The sequence below is a fragment of the Triticum dicoccoides genome, chromosome 4B (assembly GCF_002162155.2).
Source record: "Triticum dicoccoides isolate Atlit2015 ecotype Zavitan chromosome 4B, WEW_v2.0, whole genome shotgun sequence".
Taxonomy (NCBI): domain Eukaryota; kingdom Viridiplantae; phylum Streptophyta; class Magnoliopsida; order Poales; family Poaceae; genus Triticum; species Triticum dicoccoides.
This window is the reverse complement of record NC_041387.1, coordinates 238,909,031-238,923,823: the sequence shown is the minus strand read 5'-3', so window position 1 is coordinate 238,923,823 and position 14,793 is coordinate 238,909,031. Positions and strand designations below refer to the sequence as shown.

General features: G+C 50.4%; 1 protein-coding gene and 2 pseudogenes across 1 annotated transcript; 2 read left to right on the top strand and 1 right to left on the bottom strand.

Moving 5' to 3' along the window:
• Positions 1-5,268: 5,268 nt before the first annotated feature.
• On the bottom strand, positions 5,269-9,270 carry LOC119295882. The gene is made up of 7 exons (XM_037574318.1): positions 8,961-9,270; positions 8,765-8,850; positions 7,128-7,274; positions 6,937-7,045; positions 6,063-6,186; positions 5,685-5,958; positions 5,269-5,609 (listed from the first exon to the last, which is right to left on the bottom strand). The coding sequence occupies exons 1-7, from the start codon at positions 9,088-9,090 to the stop codon at positions 5,508-5,510; spliced, it is 972 nt and encodes a 323-aa protein (XP_037430215.1). The 5' UTR covers positions 9,091-9,270; the 3' UTR covers positions 5,269-5,507.
• A 64-nt stretch (positions 9,271-9,334) lies between these two features.
• On the top strand, positions 9,335-10,817 carry LOC119292638 (annotated as a pseudogene).
• Positions 10,818-10,826: 9 nt separating this feature from the next.
• Positions 10,827-11,821, top strand: LOC119292637 (annotated as a pseudogene).
• Positions 11,822-14,793: the final 2,972 nt, after the last annotated feature.

The window sequence follows — 14,793 nt, the reverse complement described above, 5'->3', positions numbered from 1 at the left end:
AAGATGCATAAACATGATAAACATCACATGCAATCAAATAGTGACATGACATGGCCAATATCATTTTGCTCATTTTTGATCTCCATCTTCGGGGCTCCATGATCATCATCGTCACCGGCATGACACCATGATCTCCATCATCATGATCTCCATCATCGTGTCTCCATGACATTGTCTTGCCAACTTATTACTTCTACTACTATGGCTACCGGTTAGCGATAAAGTAAAGTAATTACATGGCGTTATTCAATGACACGCAGGTCATACAATAAATAAAGACAACTCCTATGGCTCCTGCCGGTTGTCATACTCATCGACATGCAAGTCGTGATTCCTATTACAAGAACATGATCAATCTCATACATCACATATCATTCATCACATTCTTCTTGGCCATATCACATCACATAGCATACCCTGCAAAAACAAGTTAGACGTCCTCTAATTGTTGTTTGCATGTTTTACGTGGCTGCTATGGGTTTCTAGCAAGAACGTTTCTTACCTACGCAAAACCACAACGTGATATGCCAATTGCTATTTACCCTTCATAAGGACCCTTTTCAACGAATCCGTTCCGACTAAAGTGGGAGAGACTGGCACCCGCTAGCCACCTTATGCACCAAGTGCATGTCAGTCGGTGGAACCTGTCTCACGTAAGTGTACGTGTAAGGTCGGTCCGGGCCGCTTCATCCCACAATACCGTCGAAACAAGATTGGACTAGTAACGGTAAGCATATTGAACAAAATCAACGCCCACAACTACTTTGTGTTCTACTCGTGCAAAGAATCTACGCAATAGTCCTAGCTCATGATGCCACTGTTGGGGAACGTAGCAGAAATTCAAAATTTTCCTACGTGTCACCAAGATCTATCTATGGAGAAACCAGCAACGAGCGGAAGGAGAGTGCATCTACATAACCTTGTAGATCGCTAAGCGGAAGCGTTCAAGAGAACGGGGTTGAAGGAGTCGTACTCGTCGTGATCCAAATCACCGGAGATCCTAGTGCCGAACGGACGACACCTCCGCGTTCAACACACGTACAGCCCGGTGACGTCTCCCACGCCTTGATCCAGCAAGGAGAGAGGGAGAGGTTGAGGAAGACTCCATCCAGCAGCAGCACAACGGCGTGGTGGTGATGGAGGAGCGTGGTAGTCCAACAGGGCTTCGCCAAGCACCGCGGGAGAGGAGGAGTAAGAGAGGTAGGGCTGCGCCAAGAGGGAGAGGTTCTCGCGTCCCTGGCAGCCCCAAAACCCCCACTATTTATAGGGGAAGGGGAGGGGGCTGCGCCCCCTCTAGGGTTCCCTCCCCAGGGGTGGCGGAAGCCCCCAGATGCCATCTGGTGGCGGCCAGAAGGGGGAGAGGGGGGAGGCGCACCTAGGGTGGGCCTTAGGGCCCATCTGCCCTAGGGTTTGCCCCCTTCCCCACTTCCCTGCGCCTTGGGCCCTGTGGGGGGGCGCACCAGCCCACCTGGGGCTGGTCCCCTCCCACACTTGGCCCATGCAGCCCTCCAGGGTTGGTGGCCCCACTTGGTGGACCCCCGGGACCCTCCCGGTGGTCCCGGTACGTTACCGGAAAACCCCGAAACTTTTCCGGTGACCAAAACAGGACTTCCCATATATAAATCTTTACCTCTGGACCATTCCGGAACTCCTCGTGACGTCCGGGATCTCATCCGGGACTCCGAACAACATTCGGTAACCACATACAAACTTCCTTTATAACCCTAGCGTCATCGAACCTTAAGTGTGTAGACCCTATGGGTTCGGGAACCATGCAGACATGACCGAGACATTCTCCGGTCAATAACCAACAGCTGGATCTGGATACCCATGTTGGCTCCCACATGTTCCACGATGATCTCATCGGATGAACCAGATGTCAAGGACTCAATCAATCCCGTATACAATTCCCTTTGTCTAGCGGTATTGTACTTGCCCGAGATTCGATCGTCGGTATACCGATACCTTGTTCAATCTCGTTACCGGCAAGTCTCTTTACTCGTTCCGTAACACATCATCCCGTGATCAACCCCTTGGTCACATTGTGCACAATATGATGATGTCCTACCGAGTGGGCCCAGAGATACCTCTCCGTTTACACGGAGTGACAAATCCCAGTCTCGATTCGTGCCAACCCAACAGACACTTTCGGAGATACCTGTAGTGCACCTTTATAGCCACCCAGTTACGTTGTGACGTTTGGTACACCCAAAGCATTCCTACGGTATCCGGGAGTTGCACAATCTCATGGTCTAAGGAAATGATACTTGACATTAGAAAAGCTTTAGCATACGAACTACGATCTTTGTGCTAGGCTTAGGATTGGGTCTTGTCCATCACATCATTCTCCTAATGATGTGATCCTGTTATCAACGACATCCAATGTCCATGGTCAGGAAACCGTAACCATCTATTGATCAACGAGCTAGCCAACTAGAGGCTTACTAGGGACATGGCGTTGTCTATGTATCCACACATGTATCTGAGTTTCCTATCAATACAATTATAGCATGGATAATAAATGATTATCATGAACAAGGAAATATAATAATAATAACTAATTTATTATTGCCTCTAGGGCATATTTCCAACAGTACAATGGTAATCCGGCCGAGTAGTAGGCTCCGGCCATTAGTGACTAAGGAGGTCGGGTTCTTCGCCGGCTGCTGGGGCCCGCCTCTGGTGGGCCCTGCCGAATGCCGAGGAACCGGCCGACAGGTGGAGCCCGCCGCTTGCGGGTCCCACGGACGGCTCTCCACTCTCGGGCACACCATGGCTACAGTGTCGCGCCAGGCGGGTCGACGGCCTCCTGGCGGCGGTCACTGTAACCATGCGTCCAGGAATCAGGGGAGGCATGGCACACTATAGCCCTGCCCCAGCTTGTCTCTTGGCCGGGCTCAGACTTCAAGGGAGAGGGCAGGCTGCCTGCTAGGAGTCGGTCCATGCCCTTGCCGCCTTCTTGGGGTCCCCCGCCTTCTAGGAGGCGGTCTTTTGGCACCAGCCGGCCCCAAGGGCCGGCCTTGCGACCAGTCGGACTGAGGGGCTTGGCCAGCCCCGATGTCTTAAAAAGTGTTGAAGTATTGATGAGGCTACCCAGGGCCTATCCCCCCGTCAGTCAGGTAACGTCGGACGTCTGATGGTGGTCGGACGACTGATGTTCGTCGGACGTCCGGTGCCTGGGTGATTTCGGGCACGGGATGAACTCGGGATTTCGAGATGTGGAGGCATAAATTGGGCAAAATTGAGCAATTTTGTGGATGGAAAAGGTGGAGATGGTGGGGGAAAGCTAGATCCACGTGAGGCAAAGCAAATCCACGGATCAAATCCATCAAAACTTCATCACACTAACAAATCACAAAAAAAAAATTGGGGCTATTTTTGTGGGAATTTTTGAAATTGGGGAAGAACACAACAAAATTAGGCTAGAAAAGGAGGGTAGGGAATCCAAAATCATGTTCAATGTGGCTCATGATACCAAAGATGACGTAGGTTGGAACCCTAGATGCCCGATCTTTCACGATTGGAGAGGATCCTACCGAACACGAAGAACACGAGGAATACGAGGGAAAAACACGGGGGGAGAAATCTCTCAAACCAACAAGATTCGATTACACATGCGCTAGATCCTCGAAACACAAAGGGATACACGACCCACAATCAACAAAGGACGATACAAGTGGCAACTAGTTCATCTCCATGAGGAGGTCTTGAGGGGTCTTCCCATGAAGGGGTCTTGAATCTAAAGTGGATCTTCTCTGAAGAGGGAACGGTCTCTCTCGGTGGAGTAGATCCGGATGGGGGAGCAAAACTCTATCTCACAAATGAGCTAAACCATTGCTAACCCTAGAAAGAGGGAGGAGGAGGTTTACTTATAGTCTAGTGTCATGAAACGGTAAGTGGGCTTCGACCCAACACTTGATCACGCACAGGCGTCGGACGTCCGGTGGTTCCCGAGGGTCCGGACGTCCAGTCCTGGTCGGACGTCCGATGTTTCGACTCTGTTCAGGATTGGTCGGTCGTCCGTTCCGTCGGTCGTCCGGAGGCTTCCATACTTCCGATGTTTTGGCTCGGACGTGGTCGTGTCGATCATCCGGTGGAGCTCGGTCGTCCGGGCGCTGGGAGTCGTCGGACGTCCGGTCGGCGTCGGTTGTCCGGCTGTTGGAGCGTTCTCTGGCTGGGTCTGGCATGGCGGGTCGAAGTATCAGGCGTCGGTCATCCGGTCGGGGTCGGTCGTCCGACGGCTGGAGACTTCCAGGCTGCTTCTCTTCTCGCTCTTTGTACTTGGTGTTCGCGTCGTCTTGTCCGTTAGGTGTAGTTGTTACATGGCCTTCTTCCAAGTACCTGATCATGCTTAGGGTCTCCGCTTGAGGTAGTAGCTATGTCTCATATGTAGAGAGTGGAAGTTCGAAGAGGAACGAGTTCACCTTATTTTCGATAGCCTTTGCTCGAGCTCTTGTCATTGGTCCAAGTGGTGTCGTGGGAGACAAAGATAGGTTTATGGGGATGACATTGGGATGCTGCGCATCAGTACCATGATGCGGCTCAGCATCACAACGTCGGGCGTTGACAGCCTTCCTGTGGATGTCGGTCGCGGCAGCCTGGCTGTTTTTAATTTAATATTTTTAGTTTTAATTAATGTAAGACTAGACTTTTGCTAGCTTTTTTTTTAATTCTGAAATCCGGCACCAGGATTAAAAAGGGAAAACCGGCACAAATGTGAAATACGTTCGTCCGCGTTGGGACAAAAAGCGGACAAATCTTCTGTCAGGTTGAGTCGGGTCGGTTGAAGTTGCCGTTACTCCACCCCCACTACCGCTCCAGCCCACCGCTTGTAGACGCCGCTGCTCGCCTCCCTTGACGCAGGTACAACTCCGCACGCTGCTAGCCTCGCCCATGGTAGGCAGTGCCAAGCTCGGGAGAGTGCTCGACTCTGATTGGCTGTACCCACATCTTCGCCAGCCAGCTAAACCTCACGCTTGCCGAGCGAGGACGAAATCGTCAGCTCGTCCGATGCTGGAGGCCATTCCTGCCTGGTCGCTGATGCTCACTATTGTCCCTGGTGGGCTCCTCCGGCCGACGGCGCATGCGGCAATGATGCGCGCACGACGGCAGCGTCATCGGCAAAATGGCACACACGCATCGTCTTTGACAACAACGATGGCAGCAAAATATAGCACTACATCACCTTATTATACTTGCTCCTATGATGCCCTGGAACTGCCGCATCTGTCTGTGCACGAGACCAGTGAAAGAACGAAGAGCAGTAACTTTGCACAAGACGGGCACGAGTTGACTCGTTCGTATAAAAATCAAGGTGTAGTCAGTTTTCCTGTTACAATATACAAAAAGGGCCGATGATATCGCACCATGTTGGGCTGCGCAAATTGCGGATACAAGAGATGCCCTGCCATCGGCTTAGTATGTGCTTCCTGTACAGCTGGGGCAGTGCGTGGTGCTGGTCCTCAACTTAAGATCATCATCAACAGCCATCAGCTCCATGTCATGGGCTATAGGAGTCCCAGGGATTTGAGCTGCTGGACGTGCTCAGCAGGGAGTGGCGGCGGAGACCAATCTGCATGTTCACCGTCAACATCTTCCACAACGTACTCCTGGAGAACACCAAATTGGGGTTATAAACAGGAGGAAAAACCATGATTGATCAACTCAGGGATAGCAGTGCTCACCTTTGTTAGCATTCGTTTCGCAAGGATGTGGTAGTGTCTTTGCCAGATCCTCTGCCCTACCATAGTTGCCACCAGAACGCTATAGAAGATGCCGACAACCGTGAACAGCCCGAGCACGATTACTCCCATGATGAGGAACAATGGTAACCCTGCTTCCCCTGCACCTCCCAAGCAACCACCACACTCCCCGGCTGTAGTTGCACAGCCTTCAAAGCATGTGGTGCAGTCAGTCCACATGCAAAGTGTGCCAGGAAGATGGCAATCTGCACACATCCTGAAATGAAATAGGAAGGTGAGCGTACAACAGACAGATGACCAAGCATGCAGCATTAACGGCTTAACTAATATAATATAGTCATTGAATTACTCGAAACATACCCTGGCTGGCAGCAACAGAGGCACAGTTCTCGACAAGGCTGAGCCAAGTCACTCCGTACTCTTCGGTCATAACACGTTATGAAGCATCCTGATAACCCGAGTAAAGCAAAAAACAACAAAGCTCCTGTAAAAAGAATAAGAGAGATGCTCAACTCAGTTCAGAATTCAAATCGAATGGGCAACATAAGTGCATCATATATTTTAGCAACGTAGCCTCCATATATATTTAGGGACTACATACTGCACGCCACATAGTGTAGATCATAACATGATACCCTAGTATTAGTCCATCACGGCATAAATATAACAAACTAATGGATAGGTCTGGTGGGAATGAAAGAGCAACTACAATCATTGACATGCATGTAAAAGATAAAGACAGCTGCTAGGTCTTTCCTATTCAACATACATCTTTCATCTACTCCCTCCGTTCCTAAATATTTGTCTTTCTAGAGATTTCAACAAGTGACTACATACGGAGCAAAATGAGTGAATCTGCACTCTAAAATATGTCTATATACATCCGTACGTGGTAATCATTTGAAATCCCTAAAAAGACAAATATTTAGGAACGGAGGGAGTACATTGTAGTGTATACTGTTAACAAAATACATTTCCCCACACATGTTTTCTTCTGCACACTGATACACTCTTATACTTATAACAGAGATTGGCCAGATAGAATCTAATTGTATATTTCACTTTGTAAACCGTACAGCTCCCGTGCACTAGAGTCCTAAGGATGAACAGGGACTTGTGTTGTGTGGGCAAATTGAACTCCACCCCACGCATACAGGCAAGGGCATAATTGTCAAACAATCATACAAAACAGGTACAAGTAATAACAAAATCTGCGAAGGATTAAGTTGTTTACCACATATATAATAAAAAGTAACTTCGTTATCAAAACCCCAGGCCGTCCTCAGCCAATATTGCTGGTACCCATCAATAAAATGTACCAAATAAGCCAATGCAGAGATAACCTAAACAAAGGAGTGAGAAATACTGTTTATCACTCAATACATCATTAGACAAAGAATAGTGACACGGATATCAAAGACTTACAAACTGGACTAGAGCAAAGATGAATAATATATCTCTAGTAACAAAGAAACGAAACTTTAGCGTTCGCCATTTCCTGTCGGTGTGGACATGAACCCTCAAGTAATAAGGAGCCTTGCAGGTGGTGCAATGAGAAAATGCAAACCCCTCCTGTATGTGACAAAGCATCAAGCACTATTAGTATCTCGCAAGAAAGACACAATTTCATTACAAAGGCAAGCTACAAATAGCTCAGACGAGTTGACAACAAAATGCAAAGAGACAGATGACTGAATGCTTTTGCATATGCAACAGGAAGAAGTTATATTTAACTTTTTGTTGAACAAATAGAATTCATATTCCCAACAATTGAAAGAGAAAATGTGTATCATACAATGTTCAGGATATCGGTAACTGGTACAATATCAGTCAGGTGGTGAGTAGGGATAAATGGGCGAAATTTCCAGCTAATCAGCCGATAAATCAGCTATTCGGTGACCCACCAAGTAGTGATTAACTGATCAAGATGCCGATTAACTGGCCGATATTTGGACTAATGGTATCATACATCATTTCTACTCTAAACTATTGGATCCATCCTTAGAAGAGCATGGTTTATGTCATATCCAAGCCAACAACCTCCATATAACCTTACCAAACAGCACAACTTCATTTTGATGTAGACATCCCAACATCCTAACAGAAAGGAGAGTTTACAATACTAAATACCATAACTGGACCTAGGAACATCTGCCTGATAAACTGGAACCATATTACAAAATTCCATAAGAGTGCATTGTCGGCCAAGGAAAGATCTGACCTACTACTGCATCTTAAATCAAAATTTCAAGGTACAGAGAGAGGATCAGTATATTCAGAATGTTCATGCAATACAGAACTGTTTGTTTTGACCTGAAACTGTGCCAAAGGTCCGTATAGCAAATTTGTTAAATGATAGTGGAATACTTATAGGTGGTATTTACTAGTAATACAAACCTTGATTAACACATTTTCAGAAGCATGTCTCTTTGGGCCAACTATGGCAATATCATGTCAATCATGGATCTACCTGATAGTGCAAGCTTTTTTTATATATTTTTTAGTTACTAAATTCCTAGTTACAACAGAATGCAGTTGCATAGTGTCATCCATATGATGCATTGTTGTTGTAAAACTTTTATAAAATTTTCTTCCGTTTAGACTGTCGACATACCTGAATGTCCTGACTGTTCAATTTCCCCAAAAAGCAATCTGGAGTTGCTCTCTAGTCTCTACATTCACGTTCGTAAATGGCATAACTTAAACACGAAAAACAGGGTTGTCACTTGTCACACAAAACTCTAATCAACAAAATAGAAGAAAGACACAGGCAGGATTGACTCCAACAGCAGGTCGAGAGCTATAGGCCTACATGTTGAAGGCGAAACTTGGTGAACTTACCATATGTATTCTAGCTGTCTGTAACTCTTTGTGATCCATGAATGAATTGATTGATTATTAGTACAATGCAAGGCAGTCATTCCTAAATGGCTACAACTCCACACATTGACATAATTAAGCTAAGAAACCACAGGTGTAACCCTGGGTGGATCCATCACACAGTCACATCGCTTCGGAGCTCCCCGATAGCACCAGGGCATCAGCGGAATGAGAGCGCCTACCTTGACCGCTCTCCAGTGGTCGAGGCAGTCGCGGTGCACGTACTTGGATGTCCCCTTGCACTTGCAGGGCGCGATGAAGTCTCTCCCTACACCGAGAGAAGGAGTCAACCCCTGCCAAAACAAAGAGAACACGGCCAAGGATAACGGCGGGCAGCGGCGGGAACAGCTCGCGCAGGACGGATCCAGCCGTACGTACCGTCGGTCTCGAGGCAGATCCGGCACTGGAGCTGGTCCCCGGCACCGGCCTCGAGGTCGATCTCCGGGGATGTCGGCGGGATAAGCGACGAGGCCGCCGAGGACAACCCCCTGGCCTTCTCCTCCTCCATCAACCACCGCAGCGCACCGCCGGCAGCCCTCCCAACGAGCGTACGCTTCTAGAACCTTCTAGTATCGTCCATTCGGAACCCTAACCTCTACTCTATTTTTCCTCGATTCGACGGGGCGAGGAGGGGGTTGGAATCCAGTTGTTGGGGAATAGGCAGGTGCGTAGCGAAGCGCCGAAGCGAGGTATATGTGGGACCGGAAACTTTTGCGACGCGACTTTTGCGAGCGACTGGTGTGTACGTGCGGATGGATGACCCGTTGGCCCCACTGGCGGTAGGTGCGGTGCGGATGACAATTGACCAGGAAGAGGTAATAGCACGGCAGGTCCATGAACTTGTCTTGCATGTGATACTTTGGTCTTTAAACTTGCAAAAACTAACTATGTAGTCCTCGAACTTGTCTCAGATGTGCATGTTTAGTCCTGGGCCAATCAGGAGCAGCCAAGTGGAGCCAGCCGGACCGGTTCGGTCGTCGCTAGCCATTTTGCAGATACCCCCCTGACGTTTTTTCAAATGAACCGCTGGCCTCGCTCCTTGCCTGTACCCAGAGGGGCCGCGCGCAGCCATGACGCCCTGGCTGTTCCTGTTCGGGGATCGAGGCGAACGGTGGCTGGGGTGCGTCCGCCGCCGCCACGGCCGTGCACGCGCTCGACGCGCACCGGTGGCGCCGAGTCGGGGCGGCCCCGCTCAAGGGTAGGTTCTTGTTCTCCGTCGTGGGCGTCGGGGACGAGCTCTACGTTGTCGACGGCCGCTCCGAGGGGTCGAGCGCCGACTTTGTCAAGACCAAGACGTAGAAGGTAGTCATTGTGTCCAGCCCCCTCATCGGCGCTACCGGCCCGGTCATGGCCGGTGCTGGGGGTGTTTGAGATGTCCGCCAGTCGCAGCTTTGTGCACGCCCGCGTCGAGAAGCATATCCGGCGCGCCAACACCGGCGGCAAGTTCCGGCTGGGAGGCACCTCCGCCGTGTACGAGGACCCGCATGGGCTCTCACTCCGGTGGCTCCATCTCAGGGATGTACTGAACGAGGACACCGATTCCACTGGCCCAGCTCACGGTCACGGCAAGGTTGCCAATCAAGAGAAACAGCCAGCTCAGGCAAGGCAAGCTCTTATCGCTGTGGGTGGCCGAGGTCCATGGGACGAGCCCCTCGTGGCCGGCGAGATATACAATCGATGACCGACAAATGGGTCGAGATCGCCTGGTTCCCCACCGACGTCGGCCTGGCATGCTCCCGCGCCGTCTGCGGCGACACGTTCTACGTCTACTGCGAGTCCGACACGCTCGTCGCCTACCATCTCGACGCCGGCTCATGGTCCGTCGTCCAGACGTCCCGGTCGCCGCCACGACTCCGAGACTACACGCCGGCGCTGGTCTGCTGCGCGTCCAGGCTGTTCATGCTCTGCGTCTCGTGGTGTGACCCGGCGAATCGAAGGGACAAGGCGGTGCGGAAGGTGTTCGAGATGAACCTCGGCTCGACACTGCTGCTCCAGTGGACCGAGGCGTCCGCGCACCCGGACGCACCCATGGATTCCAACAGTGTTCGCCGCCGGCCAGGACAGGATCAACTTGTAGAGATGTTCAGAATCTTCGGCAAGATCCTCGACTTCGCGACGGCTTGCCGGGTCTCGGGCAGCGAGCAGAGCTGGAGCTGCATCGCCCGGGAGAACATGGCCGCCATGGCCGACGCCATGTCCTGCCGGCTGAAATCCTTGGCCGTGCTGCTTCTCTGAAGATCGCCGATGTGTACTTTGTTTTTCTTTTCCACTTACACTGATGATTTGTTTGTTGCCATGAGCTGCTGGTTGATGTGCAGCTCGGTAAAGCCATTCCATTCCATTGCATTGCATTGCCTGCTGTGATTGTTCATGCTGAGTTTGTTCAATATGATTTGAAGAGAGAGAGAGAGAGAGAGAGAGAGAGATTGTTCAGAGACGAAGAGCAGCAGCGTCCAAGAGGTGTGCGAGGATCAGCTGTCCGACATCAGCAGCCAGGCGGCGTCTAACAACGAGGCATCCAACACCTTCTCCCGCCCCAAGCTCGCCCTCGACCTGTCGCTCACCGTCACTGCCACCGACACCACGACCGCAAAGTCGAGCACCACTAACAGGACTGGCGGCGGGTGTTCACGAGCAACTACTGCCAGGGGAAGTTCTTCAGCTCGCAGGCGCTGGGCGGGCACCAGAACGCGCACCGGCGAGAGCGCACGCTGGCCCGGCGTGCGGTGCACCAGCTCGAGGCCTACCCCTACGGCTACGCCGATGTGGCCTCCCTCCAGCTCTATGGCTCACCCGTGTTGTACCCCATTGGCATCAAGGCGCACGCGCCGGTGCACCCCGCGGCGGCGCAGGCAGAGCGGCAGCAACAGGAAGCCGCCTCCCTCGCTGTGCTGGCGCGCGCGCGGGCGTTGCTAGGCCCGATGCTGTTCCTCATGGGCGGGGACGAGGAGGTCAGCTTCGGGTGCCTCGACAGCTTCAGGGCACCACCGCCGGGCGCCGGCGTGCTCCCTCTCCTCCACTCCGGCCACAACCTGGGGCTTGGGCAGCAGCGGCAAGCGGACGAGGAGCCTGACCTGACGCTTCAGGTGATATCCTTTGACAGCCACGAGGTATACTGCAGGTTTAAAATCGACAGAAGGCAGGGGGCTAAATGCAAAATGCACGGCGCTGACCGGCTCGGCCGAGCTGGCTCCACATGGTTGCATCAGATTCGTCCAGGACCAAATTTGCACCTTTAGGACAAGTTTGAGGACTAGATAGTTAGCTTTTAATCAGTTTTAGGACCAAAGTATCATATGCAAGACAAGTTCAAGGACCTGTCGTGCTATTACCTCGACCAGGAAGCTTGCCGGTGCATGGCCGGTTGTGTTTTCCATCTCGGTGTGCTTTTTCAACCGACCTTAACGACAGTTTTTTAACCTGTGGTTGGATAGTTAGAGGGACTGTGGTATCCCAGCCCACCAGGGTTCAAATTCTGATACTCGCATTTATTTCTGAATTTATTTCAGGATTTTCAGTGATGCGCATTCAGTGGGAAGAGACGCTCCCGTCAACGACGAGGCGCCTATGATGACTTCGTAAGTCTCAAGATGATATGCCGGCTCAGTCTTTCGGAGGTGCTCATAGGGGTAGGATGTGCGTGTGTGCGTTCATAGGGGTGAGTGTACGCGCGTGTATATGAGCGCTTATGACTGTACCGATGTTCAAAAAAAAGTTCTTTTTAACATAACCTCGTTACATACTCACATACACTCTTTTTGATCGTTTGTGTTTGGATTGCTTACCGTATGCGTCACGTGGTCATACTCACATACACTTATCCCTACTAAGACACACAAGAAACTCTCAGGGCGCGTTTGGTTACCTGCATCGTTTTTTTGCCACTTGCATACTTGTCCCAATTGGGTCTGGCTAAGCATATACAGGCTAAAAACCAACATATGCATGTTGATTGGTTGTCTGCATCCCTTCTATTCTGAATGTGCTAAAACGAAAGGCATGTTATTTGGTTGCGGACTTATTTGAGAGGAAACATGAGTCGGTTGTTTGGTTACGTCCATGACAGGACAGCTGTGTAGTAACCTCACATACACTCTTTTTGATTGTTTGTGTTTGGGTTGCTTACCATATGCGTCACGTGGTCATACTCACATACACTTATCCCTACTAAGACACACAAGAAACTCTCAGGGCGCGTTTGGTTACCCGCATCGTTTTTTTGCCACTTGCATATTTGTCCCAGTTGGGCCTGGCTAAGCATATATAGGCTAAAAACCAACATATGCATGTTAATTGGTTGTCTGCATCTCCTCTAGTCTGAATGTGCTAAAACAAAAGGCATGTTATTTGGTTGCGGACTTGTTTGAGAGGAAACATGAGTCTGGTTGTTTGGTTACGTCCAGGACAGGACAATTGTGTGGTAACCTCCTACTCGACATGGTGAGGTTACCAAAGGCACGCATGAACTAGTAAGAACTATACTAGTGTATGCACGTGTATATGAGCGCTTGTGACTGTACTGATGTTCAAAAAAAAGTTCTTTTTGACATAACCTCGTTACATACTCACATACACTCTTTTTGATTGTTTGTGTTCAGATTGCTTACCATATGCGTCACGTGGTCATACTCACATACACTTATCCCTACTAAGACACACAAGAAACTCTCAGGGCGCGTTTGGTTACCTGCATCGTCTTTTTGCCACTTTGCATACTTGTCCCAGTTGGGCCTGGCTAAGCATATACAGGCTAAAAACCAACATATGCATGTTGATTGGTTGCCTGCATCCCCTCTAGTCTGAATGTGCTAAAATGAAAGGCATGTTATTTGGTTGCGGACTTGTTTGAGAGGAAACATGAGTCCGGTTGTTTGGTTACATCCAGGACAGAACAGTTGTGTGGTAACCTCCTACTCGATGTGGTGAGGTTACCAAAGGCACACATGAATAGTAAGAACTATACTAGTAGCAACACAACAATCTTAGGAAAAATATAAGTCTTAACCACGCCGAACAAGTTTTAAACCAACACAATACGATAAGTTCTAAACGAAACCGAAGTCTTAAAGCAAGAACAACCAAGGACTGGACCAAGGAGCTCAGGCGGTCACGGCGAAGGCATTGTCGTGCTCCTTGCACTTGGTGATCACCTCCACGCCCTCGTCATTGAAGACGATCACCTTCATGGTGTCGGGGGACAACAACTTGAACATCAGCATGTACCCGATCATGATCTGGTGAACGGCGGCGAAGGTGGCCCAACCCTGATCAAGGGTGACCCTGTCGTCGGTCACCCTCACCGTCACCCTCCATGCGCAACCGGTGTTCGTCTTCAGCTTGAACTCTGTAGGGATGGCGGGGAAGTGCTTTGTGAAGTCCAGAGGCAATGGCAGACTCTCCAACTTAGGAGCAAGGATAACCTTGCAGAAGTGGTTTGGTCGTGACTCTTGATGGAAGTGGCCATAGTTCCTCCGCTTGGGGCTTGGGTGATCCAACACTTGCACTTCGTCCAATGGAGGCACAACCTCCTTGCCCTTATTCAATAGTGGCACGACATCCTTGCCCTTGTCCATCTGCATTATTAACAACACGCATTTCAATGGTCAGCATTCATTCATATCGGCCTAACGCTCCTATATTAACCCACCCTACTAACCCAGCACTGCACTCAAACCCCTCTGTTTCACCACCTCTCCTCTTCCACCTCTCTGTTTCACCACCTCTCCCTCGCCATGAACTCCCACTCCAACCCCAACCCTTTATCCTAGGGCATTGGATGGAGGGCCTTCTTCCTTGGGTGCTTGCTCGGTGACCGCAAGAAGTTCGAGCACACCATGGAAGTGTGCTCGAACTTCAGCAGCATCGATGACATGCACAAGGAGGCCGATGCTGTGATGAAGAGGGCTAAGTCGGACAAGCTGAAGACACGGGTTCCTGGCCCAGCCAAGGGCGTGATGTTAGTGGGACATCTTGCGCTGGGCCATGAATCAGGCAGACTCCAGCGACGCTCGATGGGCCAGGTATAGTCAGTACAAGGCGCCTCAAGACCAGCGTGTCGCGACGTACTAGAGTAGTACGTTCGGGTCGCCGGAGTCCGACAACGACGAGGTGCAGATGGTGGCCAGGGCGCTGGTGGCAGGCAATCATTCAAGACCCATCGTTCTTGATGAAGACGATGAGGACAAAGTCGATAGGAAGAAAAGAAGATGAC

Bases quoted from the DNA above. Each gene is read 5' to 3' on its own strand.
- LOC119295882 (XM_037574318.1), bottom strand. From the start codon at position 9,090: ATGGAGGAGGAGAAGGCCAGGGGGTTGTCCTCGGCGGCCTCGTCGCTT. The intron at 7,046-7,127 runs GTAAGTCTTTGA...TCCTTTGTTTAG, and splicing joins TCTTTGCTCTAGTCCAGTTT to GTTATCTCTGCATTGGCTTA. The intron at 5,610-5,684 runs GTGAGCACTGCT...GGTGTTCTCCAG, and splicing joins CGAAACGAATGCTAACAAAG to GAGTACGTTGTGGAAGATGT.